The sequence below is a fragment of the Lissotriton vulgaris genome, chromosome 7 (assembly GCF_964263255.1).
Source record: "Lissotriton vulgaris chromosome 7, aLisVul1.2, whole genome shotgun sequence".
In the NCBI taxonomy this organism is placed as follows: domain Eukaryota; kingdom Metazoa; phylum Chordata; class Amphibia; order Caudata; family Salamandridae; genus Lissotriton; species Lissotriton vulgaris.
In genome coordinates, this window is record NC_141695.1 from 1,500,418,087 (window position 1) to 1,500,440,471 (window position 22,385).

General features: G+C 45.5%; 1 protein-coding gene across 1 annotated transcript in view; it reads right to left on the reverse strand.

The window, feature by feature from the left end:
• Positions 1-22,385, reverse strand: part of LOC147705871 (fer-1-like protein 4) — a 1,142,165-nt gene that overhangs the window by 610,099 nt on the left and 509,681 nt on the right. The window contains exons 19-20 of the mRNA XM_086932323.1: positions 17,572-17,672; positions 17,381-17,468 (exon numbers count right to left, since the gene is read on the reverse strand). Coding sequence (XP_086788449.1) covers positions 17,381-17,468; positions 17,572-17,672 — 189 coding nt within the window. The remainder of the gene's footprint in view (positions 1-17,380; positions 17,469-17,571; positions 17,673-22,385) is intronic.

A 22,385-nucleotide genomic window follows, 5' to 3' on the forward strand; every position in this document is an offset into this window, starting at 1 on the left:
GAGTAGAGGCTGCTATGGGAGAGGCACGCCTTACATCTGTGAAAAGCAACTTTAGGGTTTTTTCACTACAAGGAAATATAAAACTTTAAAGTACATGTCCTACTTTGAAATACACTGCACTCCGCCCTCTGGACTATTCAGGGCCCACCATAGGGGTGACTTATATGTGTTAAAAAGGATGGTTTAGGCTGGTGAAAGGTGTATTTTGCCAGGTTGAAATGGCAGTTTAAAACTGCACACACAGACTGCAATGGCAGGAATGAGACATGTTTGAACAGCTACTTAAGTGGGTGGCACAATCAGTGCTTCAGGAGGTCAACTAATAGCATTTCATTTACAGGCCCTGGGTACATGTAATACCACTTTACTAGAGACTTACAAGTGGATTAAATGTGCCAACAGGGCTTAAGCCAATTCTACCCTGTTTTAAGGAGAGAGTGCAAGCATTTTAGCACTGGTTAGCCAAGGTAACGTGTGTAGAGTCCCAAAGCCAGCAGAAAAATGCCTGCAAAACAGGAGAGTTGAAGGCAAAAAGTTAGGGAGAACGATGCCAAGGAGTCCAGTTAACACCACCCTCCTAAATATAGGGAAGGCTCTCCCAGCAGTAAAGAGTAGGCCGTTGCACGCTCTTCTCTATACTGATGATATGGTCCTTCTAGCCAGAATTGCAATTGGGCTTAATCCCTTGCTTTTGTGGAATATAAGGAAAACCTGAACTTGGAGTTCAATAGATCCAACACGTACATTAAAGCATGTGGGCCAATGAAAACTTGTTGCCTCTCTATCAAAGGTCAGCATTTAGAGAGCGAATGTCAGTTTCCCTACATGGGGGTAACATTTGATTACTGTAATTCTTGGACCCCTTGCCTCTTGAGTAGGAGAGCATGTTTTATACAGGCTGTTGTCTCCACCTTTAGTTTCTCCTCTAAAATAGGATAAAAAATATTCCGCCCATTCATGAAGATCTTTAAAAGAAAGTGTATCCCTGTTTTGACTTATGGTGCAGGGGTTTGGTGTTATACTGACATTAAAAGCCTTCACGTACAAGAAAATAGGACGTTTAGATGGATTCTGGGAACTCGTACGAGCAGTAGCAGTTTGTGGAGGTAGTGCTGTGGTGCGGTGGGGCAGGTGGGGTAAGGGCAAGGTGGGTGGTTGTAAACTCTGGCTCACAGCCAACTGACGTAATGTAACTAAATAAATGAAACAAATGTCATTGCGTGCGCTGAAACGCCAAATGAGCTTCAGCGTGTGCAATGAAATTCGTTTTATTTATTTATTTAGTTACATTACTCCGGTCAGCTGTGAGCCGGCGTTTACTACCCCCCACCCTGCCCCTCCTCCGCCCCGCCCCATCGCCCCGCAGCACTCCCTCCACGAGCCGCTACTGCGTACGAGTAGCCCTGACTTTTTGGCAATCAAGAACTTGGCATAGACTACGTTGAGGGCCATGTAAAATTGGCATCTTTGCTACTCTGTCCTTCTATTTGGTGTAATGACCAGGCTTCCTTAAACAGGGATATTATTTAGGATTGCATGGCATATGCCTTGGACCCTAAGATTCCATTGCTGTATTACATTCAGGCCGCCAATCTGAAATTGGGAAGACTGTCCATCTTTCTAAACCTGCATGAACTCCGGAAAGGAGACAAAAGCTGACCAGACTAGGCCAGGGACAGGAAACTGTCTGAGTCTGTGAAACCTTTCTTTAAATATTATGCCCCAATTCAAACTACTCCGGCGATGAAGCTCTATTTGGAACGGGTAGTTCACTATTGGGATAGGATGCTACTTACAAGGCTTTACATGGAATCTATAAAATGGAATCTGTGGTCAGACTAAACTTATGCTCTGAGGGCCGGGTCTGTTTGTGCAGGGAGTGTACTATGGTAATCCTAACTAGCATCATCAAGCACACCTAAAATTTAAATCCAGTTTGGAGCAGGTACTGAACCCATAACAAACCCAGAGACAGAAGTCAGGGAGGACAAACGCAAGGCCCTCCAGCAATCAGACTGTGGATACACAAGAATTGCCTCTGCATCCTGTTCTCACCCCTTTTAAGTGTGCCCCAAGAGTTATATACAAACCAATTATGTGTCTGGTAGGATAAAAGCAGAGTCCTTCAACAATTAGATCGAGGATCCACAAGATTTGTTTTGGCATCCTGTTCTCTCCCCTTCCAAGTGTACCCCAAGTGCTACATGTGAACCCCAGCAGGCCTGTCAAGCAGGATTTGTCATGCACTAAGGATTTGAAGCATCACAAAGGGCACAACCCACTAAACAACACCAGAAAAAAAAACATAGACCCAGTTGAGACCTGGGTGAGTGTAATAGCATACAACAATGTCTCAATAGGTATTACTATAGCAATAGTTTTTACAAAGTAAATTAATTGTATAGAGCAGACACAAAAAGAGAAAACACCACAGTTTGAAGAAGGCAGTCTGTATTCATTGAAAAGCATAAGAATAATTTCGAACAGCAATAATAAAATTACTTTGAGTATGCGTAATTGATGTAATGTGCACCCACAGTGCTCATAAAAAAGTGAACTGCTCACGTGAGGCACATGGATTATGTTGACAGCGTTTTGACTTGTATTATGTCAGGTCTCATCAGGACAAAGATTATACAAATCACATTTTAGTGCTGGGCGCAGTCCGTGATGCAGAAGGTCCATCCAGTAACAGGACGGCCTCAAAGTAAGGTCTATTTTAACTCCCTGGATCCCTTACTCCGGCACCCAGAGTACACTCATGCTTACAGTCTGCACCCAGATGTAATACAGGATGAAATGCCATTGACATAATCCAGTGGATTTACGGCTTCTGGCACATGCTTCTGTAAAATTATTTCCTTCAGTATTCATGTTTTATACCATTTTAAGTAACGCCCTCTTGCTGTTTCCTTTCACTTTGACACGTGGCTCACATGCGTCGTTCAATTTTTACACTAGCACTATGTGTGCACTTTATATCATAAAATAATTATATTATTGCTATCTGAACTTATTCTTATGCTTTTCAATTTATTCAGACCACAATAGTCAACCCCTGGTATTTTTCTATTATTTTTCTACGTAATTAATTTACTTTGTACAAACTATTGCTATAATAATAAGTGTTGAAACGTTGTATGCCATTACACAAACACCACCCTGCATATTCTGTGGGTTCAGAGGAGTCATCCTTCTGCTCATTGAGATCAGCCTATTGTTTGTTCCAGGGAGGCATTCCACACCTATTCAAGGGTATTTACTGGCTGTGAGAAGCTAGAGAGTAAGCTAGAAATTAGTATCCAGGAAATTCGGGCAGGGAAAAGGTAACTTTCTAAAAGTTACTTTTCCTCAATATTTATTAAAAACCTGACTTCACCACTGAATTGGATTTTCAATAACTATTAAAAATTGCTGTTTCATTATTTTACAGGCTAGTCCAATTCCAGAGATACAGTATTAGTTTTTTTATCTGTACAATGCGTTTTGACGTAGGACAGCCAGGCCTGCCACAGAGAAAATAGCTGTTAGGTGCTAGTCATTGTAAGACAATGTTAACATTAAATTTCTACATGTTCTACTTTTAAATGCCATGCACCCTGCCTTGTGTGCTACAAAGCCTGCATAGTGGTGATTTATTAATACTTAAAAGGGAGATTTGAACCTGTCAAAAGGGCTCATTTTGACAGGTTGAATTGCAGTTTTTTACACTGCTACTGTGAGGCTACAGTGGTATTAATAAATCAATGTTTGTACTTGCACTGTAGTAGATGGCACAATAGAGGCTGCCGTTCACTACTGGCATTTAGCTTCTAGGCCCTGGGTACACCTTGGATCATATAAATAGGACTTATTGGAAAGTTAAACATACCAATTAGGAGCATGGAAAATCGACCATGATGAAAAGTGTGAGCACAGGCACTTTACTACTGGTTAACAGGGGTAACGTGCAGGCCATGGGTACACCTTGTGCTATATGTTTAAACCTATAGGTAAGTTACACAAGCCAATTAGGAGTATAAAAAGTCAACTGTGTTAAAAAAGGGAAGCGCAAGCACTTTCTTACTGGCTAGCAGGGGTGAAGTACAGAGAGCTTTTAAGCCACCAAATGTATATTGTCCAGCAAAAGGTTAAACATTTGGGTTGAGCACACAGAAAATATGGATTATCTCCACTAATGTTATAACACCCAGTTCACTCAAAGAGTTATAAATGTCATATACACAGATTTACACATACACATGGTGAAAATTGAGGACGAGGGGCGTGGCTTAGGAGCCGATGGGGGAAGCCGCCTGAACGACGAGCTCCGCGCCTATGCCCGCTATTATCCTAATAAAATGCAGTCTCGAATCCCCTAACGCCACCAACAGATTGGGGAACAGGTCGCGCCTGCTTGTGTGGGAGCTGGAGGCTGGGGCAGGCCACATCCCGGCTATTTCTTGCCCACTACTTGGAGGGCGGCTGAAAAAGACGCCGAGCACAAGATGGCGACCGCAAGGTGAATCGAAACCTCGGAGTGCGGCTCTTGCGGCGGCCGCTTCCCAGTGCGAGCTATAGGCGGAAGCGGAGCGGAAGCAGAGCGGACAGAAACGGAGACCTGGGAGCCCCCGATCACAGGGAAGAGACATAGGGGGAGAGTGGAATGAGCCTCCATGGCAGGCAGCTGGGAGTCTGACCGACAATCACCTGTGGAGCGGTCGTGAGCTGAGTGGAGCTGCGGTGGAGGAGATCGCAGCACTGTTGAGCGCAGAGAGCGTTTCCCACCGGCCCCTGCAGACGTAGATGGTTCCCCGGGCCGAATGGGAGACCCGGCCTGGCACTGGTGAGAGGGGTGCAGCGAAGTCCAGGTCAGGGAGCTGAGGAGGCGGGCGCGGGACCCCGGGTCTGGTGCGCTTAATGACTTAGAGCAGAGAAAGGAACCAGGCGCCTAGGTTGGTCCAGCGAGCCCCGGGGGATATAACTAGGGGGTTTGCGGCTGGAGGAAGTCCGCCATTACCCAAATCACAAACTTGAGCCGCCGCTAAAAGGCCCGCAGAATCAGCAGCGGGAGGAGCAGCGGTGGGCTCAAGACGTTGGCGGAGCAGTGTGAATGGATCCCAGCGAGAGGGGCATTGAGGAGGGCTGTGCCCGGTGTCAGTGGCTGTCACTACCAGAGGTCGAGGGCTGTGGTGACGGCAGACTGGAAAGACCTGAATAAGAGGAGGTAGAGGAGCAGCTGGACCCGGTTTGGGCAGAGGAGGGACGGCACCCCGATCGTTTGCTAGGATGGGCAACTCCCTGAGGACACATTTCTGAGGCAATTATAGGCCGCAAACCCGACAAAACTCGAGTATATTCTTAAACTTGACAGGCAATCGAAGCTCTGGAACTGGATGGCTTTGAGGTGCTATGACAGGTTGAAGCACTCACAAGTCGGGGATTAGTACCAGTACAGCGGGGAGAAAACCGCGTAGCTGTTCTTCCGTCTCGGAGGACAGCTGAAGGAGGGATTGCTTGCTGACGGTCACATAGCTTTAATCAGACTGCGAGCAGTAGGTGGAGCAGCTGCTGGCGATCCTCAACATGGGGAGAGTAAAGGGGAAGAAAGACGTGGCTCAACCGCTATCAGACAGGGAATCCCCTGAACAGATGGTCCTGGGGCGCCGCAGGACTTACACCTGCAACACCAATTTGCCAAAATCCTGTCAGCAATAGCGGACTCCCGCACTGCACTTCAACAAGACATCTCGCCACGGGTTAGGGACTACTGCGAGCGGACCATGCCAAATTGGTGGACAGAGTAAAGCTAGTGGAGGGGGCGATTCAGGTCGTTGAACTGGCGCAGAAGGAACTGAAGGCTGTGGTGTCTAATGCTTTGGATCGTATTAGGGCGCTGGAGAGGCAGGCCGAAGATGCCGAAGGTAGGAACCGACGTAACAACATCCGTATAGTGGGTCTTCCGGAAAAAACAGAGGGGCCGGACATGGTACAATACCTCAAGACCTATCTGAAATCAGTAGTGGCGTGGGAAGGCCTATCTTCTTTCTATACACTGGAACGAGCGCACAAAGTACCGGCCAGACCACCTCCACAGGGGCGACCCCCGCGACCAGTGGTAGCCCGACTGCTGCATTTCCGGGACAGAGACCTGTTGCTACCGAAGGCACGTGCGTATGGACCCTATCAAGTCGGGAACAGTAAGGTCAATCTATTCCCGGATTATACCTTTGAAACTCAGTGACGCCGGTCATCCTTCCTGGCCATCAAGAGAGAGCTGAGAGAAGAGGGGCTTCAGTACTCCCTGCTATTACCGGCCAGGTTAAGAATCATAGTAGATGGCAAAACATGTTTCCATGACACCCCAGAGGATACATATGCTTGGCTGGAATCATACAGAGTAGGGAAGGATGGACAAGACCATAGGTCGCAAAACTTCTCAGAAGGGTTGCCACAACGGAAATCGCAGAGACTTCGACAGAGACGGCGAGACTTGAGAAGGCCCTCACTGTCGCAGGCGGAGGTGGAGCGGCGAGGGGTGCTGAAGATGATATCAGTTATGTCGGGTGTGCAGGAGGCACGATCCCCGGGAGGTATTGAATCGGAGAAGGACAAGGAACAATCCCACACGGAAGTATCGGAAGCTGATAGTGTACGACTACCGGAGGTCACGCCGGCGACAGCTGATGGGATATTGGACGAAGGTTAACGTAACTGGGGTGATGGACAGACTGCTGCTGGGAGGGGGTGGGGAGTCTAGGGGACACAGATCAGGGAAAGCACTTGGTAATTGTAGAGGTAGCGTGGGGTGGCGGGATAATTGCCCTCCAAAGGATCTATGTTTTAAGCGCACCATTTTCTAAAATGCTCAAAGGGGGGGTCTAGTGGCGATTGGGGGGTGGTGATGTGTGAGGTTTTAAGTTATTTGGGGATTACATGAGGTGGATGATGTAAAGAGTTTGGGCGGCGGCCTGTCGGCACAAAGTCCCCTTTGTTGCCCATAAGGCATGCCCTTAGCAGCCGCTGAAGGGATTAGACGTGTGTTAGATAAAGTGGATCCTGACCCTTGGATAGTGAGGCTATGCTGGGGCACCGAAATGCCGAGTTTACCTAGCCCAGGGGCTGCAGCTGCATATGTCTCAAAAGACGTCGGGAATCCTCGTAGACGAACCAGGAGCCTGAAGAAAGGAGTTGCTGGCAGGCGACCAGTGAAGATAGTTCGAGTTGATCCAAGCCTGGATCGAAGATGGATGACACCTGAAAGCAGAGGGGATCAAGTTCGTGACTACTAGCCAGTAGTCAGGTGGCACCAGGAGGGCACCGGATGGTAGTCACCTCGACTAGGTGAGTGGGCGACGCTGTGCTCCGCAGTTCTCATGGACCAGGAGGCGTTGTCGGCGACCAGGATGGAGGTGCGAGCTGTCCCACGATGGATGATGCTGTCGACGTCGCTGGACCCAGGATTGGAGCAACAAGTCTTGGCAAATTCAAGCCCACGCGGTGGACTCAAAATGGCGTCTGGAGTGGACCAGGAGGGTCCGGGGTGCTCCTCTTTTGGAAGGGAGCAAAGGCCAGTCTGGAGCAACCAGACCAGCAGCAGTGATGTCGTCGGGCGTCGTTCAGAAGGCCACAAGCCAGCGGGCTAGTAGCCAAACAACGCGGTGAGCAGCAAAAAGCAGAAGGGCCCCACACAGATCGTGGAGATGCTGGGAGGCTGGACTTTGGTGCTGGAGCTGCTCAGGGTCGGGGCTTCTCGGACCCCAAAGCACTCACCAGAGGATCCCTCGGCGGTCGTGCTGGATAGAAGTCGTGCAGTTCTGATGATGGCCGGTCCCTCGAGGTCTCGTCGCACCTACGGTTCTCAGCTTAGCTGTAAAGGTAGGTAGAGGTCAGAGGTGCCAGGGAAGCCAGGTCTCGTCGAGCTGGTCAGTCGGATTCCGGAGGAAGGACGTGCAGCAAACCGCAGAGTTCTTAGATGGTGCCTGCGGATGCAGGGTGACTACTCCTTAGTCACAAGGGAGAAATCTTGAGAAGAAGTCTTGAGTTCCTTTCGCAGAAAGTAGTTTCAGGATTCAAAGATGATCTAATTTGGAAGGGTCCCCGCTCCTGCCTTTATCCTAAAGAAAGGGGTGGGTATGCGACTAGGTCCTGCCCTAGGGGTGGGACCAGGAAGGGGGGTGGTTACACCCCTCTCCCATGCCGGACTTTCCCCAGGCCAGGGGCTGGTGTGCCCCTGGAACTGGTTCTAGCCGGCAGATGCGTAGTGAGCACCGGGGTGCCACTCTGCAGTCACCTTCCTGTAAAGCCCTGCCTACCCAGGATACACAAAACCCTGTCTGGGATGGTGCTAGCACCGCCCCTGACAGGAAACCCTTTGTCCAAGCTCTCCTCGCTGGAAGGACTCCCAGCAGCAGGAGGTCAGACTCGTGTCTGTGGTGGCAGCATCCATTTTGTGGAGCTGAGGCTTCAGTTAACTTTAACCGGGGTTCACAGTTACATACATGTCGTGTCCCTCTAGAAGGGTGGAATGCTAACCCCGTCGCCAGAATTGGCGAGGGGTTAGTATTCCAATTCGTATGACACCTTACTCGACATGTTTTGATAAAGCAATACCAGAGATAGCATTTAACCGCGAGGATTATAATGCACTTAAGAGTATATGGTATGCGTTATCATGGAACAGCTATTAGGACTTGGTTCCGCAAGCTGCAAACGGGCTCAGCTCATGCCAGAGCAACATTTCACACGAGTCCAAGCACTCTGCCTTCAGGATTGTCAAGGCCTGCCATAGGAGTGACTGATAGGAATCTGTGTGTCCATTTTTAGGGTTAGATATAGGTATACTATATCTACAGCAAAGGGTGATTACACCACCTTGCCCCAGCTGTCGTGCAGCCAGTTGTGTCAGATTTAGGTGGCCAGCCAGGGGTGGCATAATACATGCTGCAGCCCCTGGTAGGCCCTGGGTACACCTATGCCCTGAGTTACAGGGTCTGATAAGGTGGCCTAGTACCAATTGGAAATGTACCTAAGGTACATGGAATCCATTTTAGAGAGAGAGCAGTAGGCCTGGGGTCCTGATTGGCAGGGCCCCAGGTCAACTAAGTCGGAAAACCAGCAAAACACCAGGCAAAAAGTTGGGGGCAACCATAGTCAGGTATCCACCTTCCTACAGGGGCTCCACACGATGACAAGGCGCCTTAAAATACAAGCATATCTAGTTCGAAAAGGGGTCCACATAGCATTACTCCAAGAGACTCATCTCACCAAGGCGGAGGGTGTAGCATTGCAGAGAAGGTGGAGAAGGCAGATATTTAACACCACATATTCAGCATTTGCACGGGGAGCACTGATTTGGGTCAGGGCTGGAGTTCCTTTCCAGGTGACAAAGCAGACAATAGATCCAGAAGGCAGGTTTGTGGCCATAGAAGGCAGACTCCGTGGTAGGGACATAGCGTTCTGCAGCGTTTACGCACCTAACGTCGAACAGTCGCGCTTCTTGGAGCGATTGTCCAGCTCGATAGCTCATTATCTCACAGGTTCGGTGGTGATAGGGGGGGATTTTAACTCCATAGCAGACATATTGTTGGATAGATCGCATCCCCCACTACCGGATTCCCCTGTACATAGATTGACTAAAAGCAGTCTAGATTGGCAGAGCAGGTGGAACCTGGTGGACGTGTGGCGAATGCGTCACCCACTCGACCGGGACTACTCCTATTTTTCTGCGATGCATGACCTGCATGTCGGTCTAGACACGGTGTTGTGTTCGCCATTAGTGGTGTCCTCTATGGTGCATACTGAATATCTCACGAGGACGATCTCGGATCATAATCCACTGTATTTCACTATGCACTGGATGACAGGAGTGTCTGCTAACCCCACTTGGAGGCTACGGCCTGAGTCGCTAGAAGACCCGATCTGTCAGAGGGAAGTGAGTGAAGGGATAACCCACTACTTCGATGAGAATGCTGGATCGTCCTCCACGAGGGCGATGGAATGGGACGCCTTTTATTTAGTCATCAGGGGGATTTGCATCGGGAAACATGCAGGGGTGCGGAAGGTGCTGCTGCAAGATGTGACCCGGGCCGAAGGCAGATGGCGCAGGGCGGATCTAGCAAGGCCCGGTCATCCTGAAACCCAAACAGAGGTTATGGCAGTGAAAGAAGAGGTGGCAGCGGAGGTGGAGAGACTGCGATGTTTTGATTACAAAACCTATACTGCGAGAACGCACGCGGAGGGAGACAGGGCGGGAACACTACTGGCTTGGCTGGCAAACCCAGCAAAGAGAGGTTCCCCTATATTGGCCCTAGAGGATAGAGACGGAGAGGAGGTTTACACCTAAAACAAGATTCTACACTGCTTCTTGCAGTATTATGAGGACCTGTACGAAAGCTCATTAGTGGCGGGAGACCTTGACATCGACTCCTTTCTGGAAGGAGTGACACTCCCACACTTGGAGGAAAAGCAGGCGAAATGTTTAGGCCAGGACATAGAGATAGGGGAAGTTAGGAGTGCCGTCAAGCACATGGCCCAAAATAAAACACCAGGAGTAGATGACTTACCGAAATATGTGGACTTGCTAGCACCGAGGCTCCTGGAGGTGTACAAGGAAGCAAAAGAATTAGGTCAACTGCCTTCCTCCATGCGAGAGGCTTTGGTGATCCCGCTTTTGAAACCTGGTCGAGACGGGAAAAACACAGCCTCCTACAGACCGTTATCAATGTTGACCACCGATTACAAGATCTTGAGCAGAATTTTGGTGACCCGCCTCTTAAAGCATATGACTGCGCTAATCCATGAAGACCAAGCCGGGTTTATCCCGACTAGGAACACATCCACTAATGTTAGGAGATTGGTGCAGATACTTGAGGAAGTACAACCGAGAGCGCAGCAACAAATGGTGTTATCTGTCGCCATCGAGAAAGCCTTTGACAGCTTAGAATGGCTATATTTATATAAGAAGATGGAACGCTTTGGCCTGGGAACTGACTTTGTGGGGTGGACGAAAGTATTGTACACATCTGCCGTAGCCAGGGTGCGAGTTGGATCGTTGATCTCACCTCAATACCCGGTAGCCTGAGGAACGAGACAGGGGTGCTCGCTCACCCCCTTGTTGTTCGCCCTAGCAATAGAGCCGTTGGCTGCAATGGCCAGATTGGGCAAGACTTATGACGGATTATTGTACAGGGGGATCGGCAGTACATTTCGTTATACGCCGATGACTTGCTGATGTTTCTCGAGGACGCAGGGAGAGCGCTGGAGGGAGCTGCGACTTTGCTTTCGGAGTTTGGAGACGTTTCAGGGCTGCGAGTGAATTGGTAAAAAACATCCCTATTTCCGATGAAGCAAGGAGAGCTCCAACCCATTACACATAGAGAGCTGAGGTGGGAAAATACTTGTTTGGCATACCTAGGGGTGCATGTCTATCACAGTGCCACTGATATACTGGAGGGCAATGTAGGAAGATGCGTGAGAGCTCTTAAGGGCAGTATGGCCTTCTGGGCTGCTCTCCCGCTGTCGATGACGGGTCGAATTGCCCTTTTGAAAATGATAGCGCTTCCTAGGTTACTGTACTATTTTAGAACCTTGCCGATATGGATCCCGTGTTCGGTGTTTAAATTGCTGAAATCACTCATTTTTGTTTAAATATCTTTATTGGATTTTTTTCCACTCTCACCATACTTTGCAACATTTTACAAACAAAGAAATGTGTTATATCATCTCATCTACAAGGTACAATCTGCTGAGGATGTCATGGAATTCCACATTATAATAAGGATGCAACATCATGCCCCCCTCTCATTTATGTACCAGCATTTTGAAATTAGTAACAGGTGATTTACACTCAGCGCAATGAATCCCCTATCGTGCGACACTGGCGTACGTCATTTGACAATTGGGCCAGGGCAGAGAGTATTACTTTACACAGAGAAGAGACGGCAGGGCTGAGAAAATTCCCTATTGCACAACTATGGGATGATACTTTAAAGACTTTCCATAGCAAGTGCCTTGCTCGGGGCGTTACTTAGCCATTTCCCACCCGAAGTCGCACCTGAGAAGGTGTGGAAGCATGCCGCTGCGCGTCCATACGATTGCCACCGTGCCGGGCGGGCGCAGGCGATAAGATGCACGCATTTCACACACTACCGACACATAGCCGGGCGGTGGTGACATTACCTCCCCTGAGCGGAAGACTTGCTCTCCACATGTCCTACGAGGCGGGCTATGCCCCCCCCCATGGGGAGTTTCTCGCCGCGACGACCATTGGCCCACCGCGCCTTCCCCTCCCCCACGCTACAACTTCCCTAACACTGTAGGCACTAACGCAAGACATCGTATGGTACTATCCTTCCCTTTTAATTTTATACCCGTCTTCTTTATTTCCCCGTTTGAATTTTTTTCCTTTAATTTTCCTATGCCTAGTTACGCCATTTAGCATTGGAATAGTTATTAGACATGGATCAACATTTCCTTACGCTGTGCTCATTACTGCATTATATGAGTGTAAATCACCTGTTACTAATTTCAAAATGCTGGTACATAAATGAGAGGGGGGCATGATGTTGCATCCTTATTATAATGTGGAATTCCATGACATCCTCAGTTTTGCACCCCTATGCGCCTGAAATCCCACTGGGGATGGCAACAGCGCACCCGCACGGCGGCGATTGGACTCCATTACAAGACTGGGAAAATGCGGGGCTCCAAGTCATTGGTGCTACCCTTCCAGGCGCTACAGGAGAGATATGACCTAACTAGGCGAGGATTTCTTATAAACGCAGCACTGACAAGGGCGATACAAATGCACTGGCGAGAAGGGATGGCAGAACCTAAGACAACAATGGCATGCCAATACACCATGATGGCAGCTGGGACCTTTAAGGCGGTCACCTGCCTTTATTCCAGGATGATAAATGAAGGGCTAGCACCCCTAGATACCCTGAGAGGAAAATGGGAAGCAGATATAGGGAAACCCATTCCTGAGACGGCCTGGGCACAGACAGTGCGTAGAGCTTGGAAGAGCTCAAGGAATGCGAGGTTCCAGCTGGTGTATTTCTATATACTCCGTAGGGCATATTTGACGCCAGGTAAAATCAGGAAATATTTTAAGGTAGAGGAGGCAGCATGCCCTCGTTGTGCGAGGACAGGGGTAGATTTGGAGCACATGATTTGGTCCTGCCCTAGGATGGGGAATTATTGGGAGGAAGTGGGAGATGCTCTAAATACCACTACGGAACGGCAGCTGACTTTTGACATGGCCACAAGCGTTTTGCACTGGTTCCCTCACACACCTAAAACCAAGGTAACAAGTACGTTTGTAGACATGGTACTAATACTGGCAAAAAGGGAAATAACGAGGCATTGGAAGGCGAAGGAGGGACCTAGTAGAAAACGATGGAAGGCTGAGATTTTAAAGTGGGCGGGGCGCGAGAGCATGATTAGATACCAGCAGGCGAGACAGCTCAATAACTAGAAAGAACTAGAGACAGCTACGGCGTGGGAAGCACTAGTACAGACACTATGGGACTATCAGATGGATGAAGAGTAAGGAAACGGACAAGAGAAGTAGTGGGGGGCCCCCGAGCAATAACAGGTATCTAGAGAAATAATGTTAGCAGTAACTGATCTCTGGCACAAGATGAAAGTTGTAGCAGTTGATATATGCACCGGTGGGGTGGGAGGGGGAGGGGAGATTATTGACAGTTGAGGGTATTTTGTAGTAAGCAGGATTAGCAGTATCAAGTTATTGATAAACTGTCTCCAGAATGCATCACCATAGCCGTGTTGAATAGTACAAGACGGGTAGCACGGAGAAGATTACTGAAGGGACTGGTTTACATTGATGTGTGACGATTAATATGTATGTGCATGATGAATATTTGAAACCAATAAAATTCGTTTAAAAAATAAATGGTGAAAATTGAGGACTTCTTACTAGGTGCGGCCGTAACTAATGTAATTCAGTTTAGCGTATTCACACTGGATTACCTAAAAATTTGGCAAGAATACACTTAAATTACTCTAGAAGAATAATTCTGCATTTTACTCTATTTCTTAGAGCAAAAATGACACCTTCCTTCCAAAATAGGCACAAGGATGCCGTTTGTGCTAAAAAATAGCACTAAATGCAACAGAACACAAATAGCGAGTAGTCACTCACGCTTGCTAAATGTGCCTTTGGGGTAGGATTTTTCTCCAACCTACTACTGACATTTAGCAATATTTTCGGGGCGCTAAAGAAGATGCAGTTTGCGTTAAAAACAGCTCTAAATGCAACAGAATTCAAAGAGCACTAAGGGCCAGATGTAGGAAGGCTATTACCGGTCGGTAACGGCCGAAATCAGCCGTTAGTGACCGGTAATAGACTTTTCCTATGTAGGGGGCACATTTACCGATTCGGTAAATAACGAATCGGTATTTACTGAATCATCATTTACCGATTCGTTATTTACAGAATCGGTAAATGAAATGTAGGAAGCACTTGAAACAGTGCTTCTGGGCTTAAAGGATTCGTTATTTACCACCAACTATTAGTTGGTGGTAAATAACAAATTCCTATTAAATGCAAATATGTGCATTTACACCTGTGCCATGTGACAGACATACATGCCCTTAGGGCATGTATGTGTGCCACATGTGCACACAAGCACTAATCAGGGGTGCAACGGGGTGTCAAAGTGACACCCTGCCACCCTTGACTTTTTCCCAATTTTACTGAATCGGTATTAATTTTACCGAATCGGTATTTACCGATTCGGTAATTGACATTCATTCCTATGGGCCTCCAGGTCCATAGGAATGAATGGCAAATACCGAATCGGTAATTACCAATTCGGTAAATACCAAATCTTAACGATTCTGTATTTTTTACCGATTAATTACCCACATAGCATTTACTGATTCGAAAATTCTGAATCGGTAAAATTCAGTATTTTCGAATCGGTAAATTTAAATTACCTACATCTAGCCCTTAATGTGGTCTTGCAATAGGATCTTTTCCCTAATATTTCTCTTAATTATGTGAGAAGGACTAATCGCATAATTATTTGGTAATTCACCATCAAAGATAATGTGAAAATACCAAAATTACTCCAAGAACCCCGACGTAGTTGAAATTCCACCCATGCCTACTTCTTTCCCCCTCATAAAATTCTGAGCATATGCAAGTGAACCTATGATTTTCATCAATTTCAATGTGTATGCCTTTTTCTCCTAAGCTTATTCCTATGTATGTTTAAATAAAATAACCTTAATTGGTCTTGTGACAAAGAAAAGATGCATTTGCACAATTTTTAGCTGCCTTTGTGCTTTGAATGAAAAACATGTTTGCATGTAAAGAAATTGCTTCCTTAAACATCCTAAAAACATGGGCTATTAGCGACCCCACTTGCATTGGTTTCATTTAGATGTACGTTTAACAGTGTAGTTGCAAATTCTTGTGAACACTCACCAAATACCCACCCTCTCATCCTCATCGCCACTGCGGTTGTGTAATACACTGCTATTCTGTATTTAACCCTGCATTACACATGAGCAGTGGCAAAAATAGAGCTCTTCTCTGGAAATAGTGGCTTAATGCAAAAGGATGGGCTCCCTACAGAATGTGTTGAGGGGCCCCTGACACTCCCATATGTCACAGATATTCATAGTCCTGTGGCGGAAACGGGGTCCCCTGAAGGGTAGGGACCACCCTGACCCTCAAGGGCTTGCGTTCAGGGCAAAAGTCCTAAAAAGAGAAGCGGAGGACTACCCAAATTAGGCACTATGCAAGTGACATCATGGCGCGTGACATCACACTGTGAGACATTATGGTGCGTGACATCGCACACGGCTTCCCAGGATATGACCTCACAGAAAATGGCATCAAAACCCATGTCCTCACAAGAAGTGACATCACAAGAAGTTGCATCAGATCTCAAGACCCCACACATATGTTTTGAAAGTCTATCATGAATACAGTAGTGCACATTATAAGATTTAGAAAATGAGATTTTGAGGTGGGGTTGTGCCCAAAACATAATGCAACCCAGATGCAAAATCTGGATCACAACTTATATATCTATGTTTTTAAAAACTCTGCCACAAAGAAACAGGAAACAAGGAGAAATGTTACATTAAATCTATTCTGCTCAATTGTTTGCAAAGTTTGCATTTTAAAATATCTTTTGGGGTCAAGGCACCTGCTGTGGAGAACTTTGTGTTCCCCAGAAAGTCTCAGGGAATAATAATAATGGAAAGATAACTCCTGAGGTTAATGCATTTTCTGGAGAAATCTCTGTTTTATCTGATCCCAGTTTTTAATAAAAGTAGAATAGAAGGTTAGTATGTCTCCTGCAAAGCACATCATGTAATATGCAGATGAAAGATTTTTATTTTATGTATCTGGGTAAGTGCGTTACTGCTTTTAACACAAAGATCCTTTTGATACTTGCAGCTCATAAACTGTATTCCCTCTAATATAGCACGGTAAACTATGAAAGACATGCGACTACTATACCTAGTAACCCTCACAGTTTTATATAACACATCCTGTACATTGATTTACACACTTGCATGATTTATTGCCAATGTATATATAATGTGTCTGTGTGATGTAAAGTGCTCTGACACCCTGCATCTGGATGAGTAGCACTATAAAAGAAATACAACAAAATAGTTGTATAAAAATTTCTATTTGCGTAAATACTGTGACAAACCAGCACATCTGCCCTTTAACTTTGGCCTTTGTTATGGGCCCAACTGGAATATGATCAGGGCCGGATTTGGGAACCAAAGCACCCCAGGCAATTTTGTTAAACCGGCCCCTACCTTGTGAGTGGAGGGGGGGTGGGTAGTGTGAAGCACTGCAGCTTAACATACTTCCCCCCAACACTGCTGCTTTTGTTACTGGGGTCCGAAAAACCAGCCCCCAGTAACAAAACCAGCCTGACCACTCCAAAACTAGCCTTTACCCTTCCAGTCTCTTAGGGTAAATGCCCAATGCCTGCTACGGTCTGTCCAGCCCTGAATCTAATAAGCCCTCTTGTTGCTGCACGGAACAAAAGCTGACAACGTGAAGCTGCTGCTGAATGTGTCCCAGTGTCTGAAAACTAAGCAGGGAGGAGTTCAGTATATTTATGTCTACTTTAATTCTTGGCAGGGTGGACGGCATCCACCCCATGTAAATAGTGAGTAGACGCCGCCTACCCATGTGTACCCTCGACTAGTGCCCTACTTGTGTTATTACCCTGTCTCAAAGAGGAGTATATCACAGAATAGTGGGCAGAGAGTGTCATCCTTTTCTTGTTGTTAGTAGAAGACGCCATAAATACCAGTGAATTGCAAAAAGATGAAAGCCTTCATTTGAACAAAGTATAAGAGATTCGTCAAATAAATTCAGCAGAACAGTGTAACTTACAATATTATGACTAAGTGATTTCATCCGACATCGGTCAAGATTGTTCGGGCGTGTCATGGTCCTTTTTTCGGCATTCAACAAATACTGCCTGCAAAGTTAGACCAATCAACATGTCAAAATGAGCTGACATCACCTAAATAGTAACTGGTACAGAACCGTTTCATGATGAAAAATCTTTTTCTGGATCTCACCTGCATCCGGATACAAGTTCTTCTAGGACTTTCTTCAATTCAATTTCTGGCTTGGATTTAGGTTTCCTGTTGATTTTATCTACTTTATCAAGTCCACGCTCCTGCAAAAGGAAATGCTTAAATTACTCAAATAGCTTAGTTATTTAAATTAGGTATAGTCATGGTTTTTGATAGACTAATAATTATGCTCCCAGCCTGTTGCTAGTGGTATGATGCTAGAGAGAGAAACAGGAAACGGGGCTTGTGAATTCCTTAAACAACACAAAATATTTCCCTCATTGCCTAATATTTCTTACACATTTGAACATTGTTCTTGTCCATTTAACCAGTTTACTGAACACAACAGTGACATGTATAATTATCTGATAACTATTCTTTATTTTTGTTTTATCATATGTATCTTTTCTTTTCAACGTTTTTTTTACTCCTTTTTCTTTTTTTGTATCCATAACATACTTATCTTACACATATTTAGTACAAAATTCGTATCAATTTCATTATTATTTTTTCATAACAATACATAAAACAACATAATCAAGGTTTTCAAAAAATATAACTAATAGCCCCTGGTTTAGCATACAATAAATACTCTCACACTACAAACATCAATTCATACACTTTCACACCAAACACATACATCAAGTATTTGTACACAGTAGAGTGTATTGAGTGACAGGAAAACCTTCTGGCACAATCGGAACCATAGAGTGTTTCACAGGGTTCCACGCCAGGTAGACGCGCATTTTGGTGGAATAGAACTATACAGACCACCTCCCTCAGGACCTATCCAGATACCCAAGTTCCTCACTTTCAACCACCAGACATACAACACAATTTATCCAGAAGTCAGATCTGAAGATCCAATTTATAGTCCAAGACTGTGGTCATAACATAGTAAGAGTCCCTCTATTTTTCAAAACGTTGGTGATTATTGGTCAAAGTAAACCTCTTATATCTTCCCTTCGACGGACTAGTAACCAATGTGAAGGTTCTTCCTCCCAAATCTTTTTAGGGTCGTAATTGTTAGACCGAATTTGTCATATTTCTTCCTATTCCATGGAATGCGTGTGGCGCCTCTTACTTAATTGTTGACACGAATTCTCTAACTGCACGCCATCCGCAAAGTTCAACTAACTTGATTATTTGATTATGAAATAATCATTATAATAATAATTATTATAATTATTATTATAATAATAATTATGTTGTTTTATGTATTGTTATGAAAACATAATGAAATTGATACGAATTTTGTACTAAATATGTGTAAAATAAGTATGTTATGGATACAGAAAAAGAAAAAAAGGAATAAAAAAACGTTGAAAAGAAAAGATACATATGATAAAACAAAAATAAAGAATAATTATCAGATAGTTATACATGTTTCACTGTTGTGTCCAGTAAACTGGTTAAATGGACAGGAACAATGTTCAAATGTGTAAGAAATATTAGGCTATGAGGGAAATATTTAGTGTTGTTTAGGTTTGCTTTCCCCTCTTTTCCCTAGCCATAAGTACTGTTATAGGGGGTCCCCTACATATGCTTTTTGCTTGTGAATTCCTTACCTAGCATGGGAGGATCCCCAGAATCCGTCAGTGTTTTTACAGGGTCATTTTAATTGTAATTGTAAATTGTACTTATATAGCGCTAACTCCCCCTGATGAGACGTTGAAGCGCTTTGTGGCAGGTACATTTAAGTTCTTCATTTCTTGTGTGTTTAGTAGAGTTTAAAGTAAGGATAGAATGATGGGATAGTATTTGAACAGGGAAGCAGTAAGTTGTTTTTTTAAGTAGATGTTGTGTGTGCCTGTTAATTGGGTGGCAAGGGTACAAAAGAGGGGAAAGTTTTGAGAAGGATTTTGGGGGTTCATAGTTTTCAGAAAGGTTGTGGATGAGTCAGAGAGAGGAGGGTTGCGACAAAGGTTGAAAGGATTTTTTTAAATGCAATTAACTTAGAAATACACATGTGCACATGGCATTAAGGGCCATATGTCCAACTATAGCATTTTGTGACTCGCAATGTGCGAGTCGCAAAATGCTATATACAACAGTGTCTCAGACACTGTTTGCAATTCCCAATGGGGTCGCAAATTGCATGCCTTATGATTATTAATGAGGCTGTCGCAATTTGCAACCCCATTGGGAATGGCTGGCACTCCCAGGGATGGTGGCCTCATGGAGTCAGCAGACCACCATGTCTAAAACTGCTTTGTCAATAACGCATTTTTTTTTAATGCACCCCATTTTCCTTAAAGGAAAATAAAATTCATTTAAAAAATAAAAATGAAATATTTCAGTTTCAATTTTTATGGGCAGGCAGTAGTCCCTGGGACAGCTCTCTGCTCTTAAAAAATATTTGCGCATCCATTCCCTGGGGACCCCTTTATGTTTGGAAGTGCCTTACCCCTCTTCTGAGAAGGGTGGCAAACTGCAAGTGTTTTGCGACCGCAATTGCAGTTGCGAAACATTCATACATAGGACATGGACTCTGTATCAGGAAGGGACTCCCTCGGTAAGCCCCTTCCTAATAGCGAGCTGCCAACCCTATTTTGCGAGTCGCTGATTGATTAGCAACTCGCAAAATAGGGTTGTACATTGGGCTGACCCATTTAGCGGTCACAAAAGGGCCGAAATCCCCTTTACGACAACAAATAACGGTTGTACACCTGGCCCTTAGGGCCTAATTACGTATCAACCTGCGTCTGATCGACACCGTTGGGGAATGGAACCGCCTGACCATACATCGTTGGTTTCACCCACTGAATTTGGATGCGACCAGCCTATGGGTGGTCGGAAACTTCCATTTTACATTTGCAGCTTGCGCAGCACACGGAAACGGGCTGAAGCACAAGCTATAATTGTAAAATGGATGTTTTCAAACATCCCTGCACTGTGTGGCAGACACCATGTGGTGCCTGCCACATGGTGCAGGGATGTTTAGGGGGGCACCAGGCCCCATAGCAGAGGGTCAGGGGGAAGGGGTCCCTTCTAGGCACCCCAACAGTCACTTTCTGCCTGCCTTTTAATGGCAGGTGGATCACTGTGAAAGGGCAGGTTGAAAGCGACATTGTAATCCGGACTGTGAGGCCGAGGCTGACTCCGCGGTCATTATGGGATTACCATTCCGCCTGCCTCCACAATTGACTTTGTAAGCCTATCGGAAGCGGAGAAGAATCCCCCTGTGGGTTTCCCTCCAACTGCCTGTATTGAAATACGGCGGTCAGACATAAACCATTGATGTTGGGCGGAAAGCCTATGACTAGTGGTCAGGTGGCTTTCTGCCCAAAATTATAATATGGCCCGCTGTAATGATGTATTGGCTGGAGAAAATCGCTCTATGTAAATACCCATGAGTGCACAGAACACTAATATTTAACATAGTCTGATGTGCACAGTTATCTTGTGGTAAAGTATGCAATTTTTTCATGACATGTCTTAGAATTTTATCAGCAGGCACAAACTTTTCTATATGTACATAGAAGCAGTAATTATGATATTATCTAATATATGCACGTCTATTGTGGTGAAATATACATTTTACTCCCTATATGAATGTATCTGCTTATAACAGGAAACATAGATCAATATGCAGTGACACATCATAACAACAACTTCATATCTTTAATGTGAGGTGCATAGTTTGTTAGGTCTGAGTATTTTGTATAGGTAGACTGTTGTATTGTGAGAATAGTTGTCATGTGGGGAAGAGCCAGCTCTTGAATAATATTCTGAAGCTAAGATGGTTGTCAGAGGTTCTTAAATGTGTGGGTAGTGAGATCCATAGTTTGTCTACTAGAACAGAGAAAATTGTCCCACCCATGTCTTTTTCTTGTATGTTGGAATGTTGAGGTGGGGAACCATACTTGACATATGTTCCTTTGTTGTACATATTTTTGATTTTCTTTTTGATGAAGAGTGAGCTTTTGCCATATTACATTATGTGTGATATAAAGCTGCTTGAAGATTGATCTTCTGGCATGTGTAGGGCCCTCAAGGCAGGGGAGATGTGTGCTTGTGGCTTCACCTGTAGGAGTACTCTAGCCTCATAAGTGCTGCGCCTAGTCCAACGGCCGACGGCACCACTACCTCGGGAGTGCTGCTGTCGGCCGTTGGACGTTCGAACCTCACCTGCGCAATGGAACGTTCAGCACTGGAGCTGGACGTTCCATAGCTGCTAAGATGCTAGCAGCAGCATCCTGAATTTTCAGCAATCTTCTCAAAGTTGACAGAGGTGATACGTTATGAAGACCATTAGCGTTATCCAGTTTAGATAGGACAAGCGAGATGGTAATTTAAGCCGTGTGAGGGAATTCTAGGTGCAGGAAGATGTGTCTCAGGGCTTTCATTTTGAGAGAGCTTGATTTGGCTAACTTGTCCACTTTCACTTGCTTTCATTGACAGCTTGGCATCCATGGTAATTCCGAGGTTTCTTATCTCGTTATATATTTTTGGTGGTGGTACTACATCATCAGGTCAGGTGCAGAGAGGGTCATAGGTTGTCCAGTTGCCACATGTGAGTATTTTGGTTTTGGAAGCATTCAATTTGAGATTCTCCATGTCATCCATAGGTAAACGCTCAGAGGCAATTGAAGGTTATTTATATTCCAAGGTTCTTTGGGTTTTCTACTTTCAGAAGTATCTGCGTGTCATCTGCATGGTTATAGCAGGTGAAGTCAAAGCCATTGATCAGATCTGGTAATGATTTCCTATAGATATTAAACAGCATGGGTGAGGTCATTAAGCCCCAAGGGACTCCTACTTTAATGCTGCATGGTTTAGAGGAGAAAGGAACTGTATGCATAATAGTTGTTCTA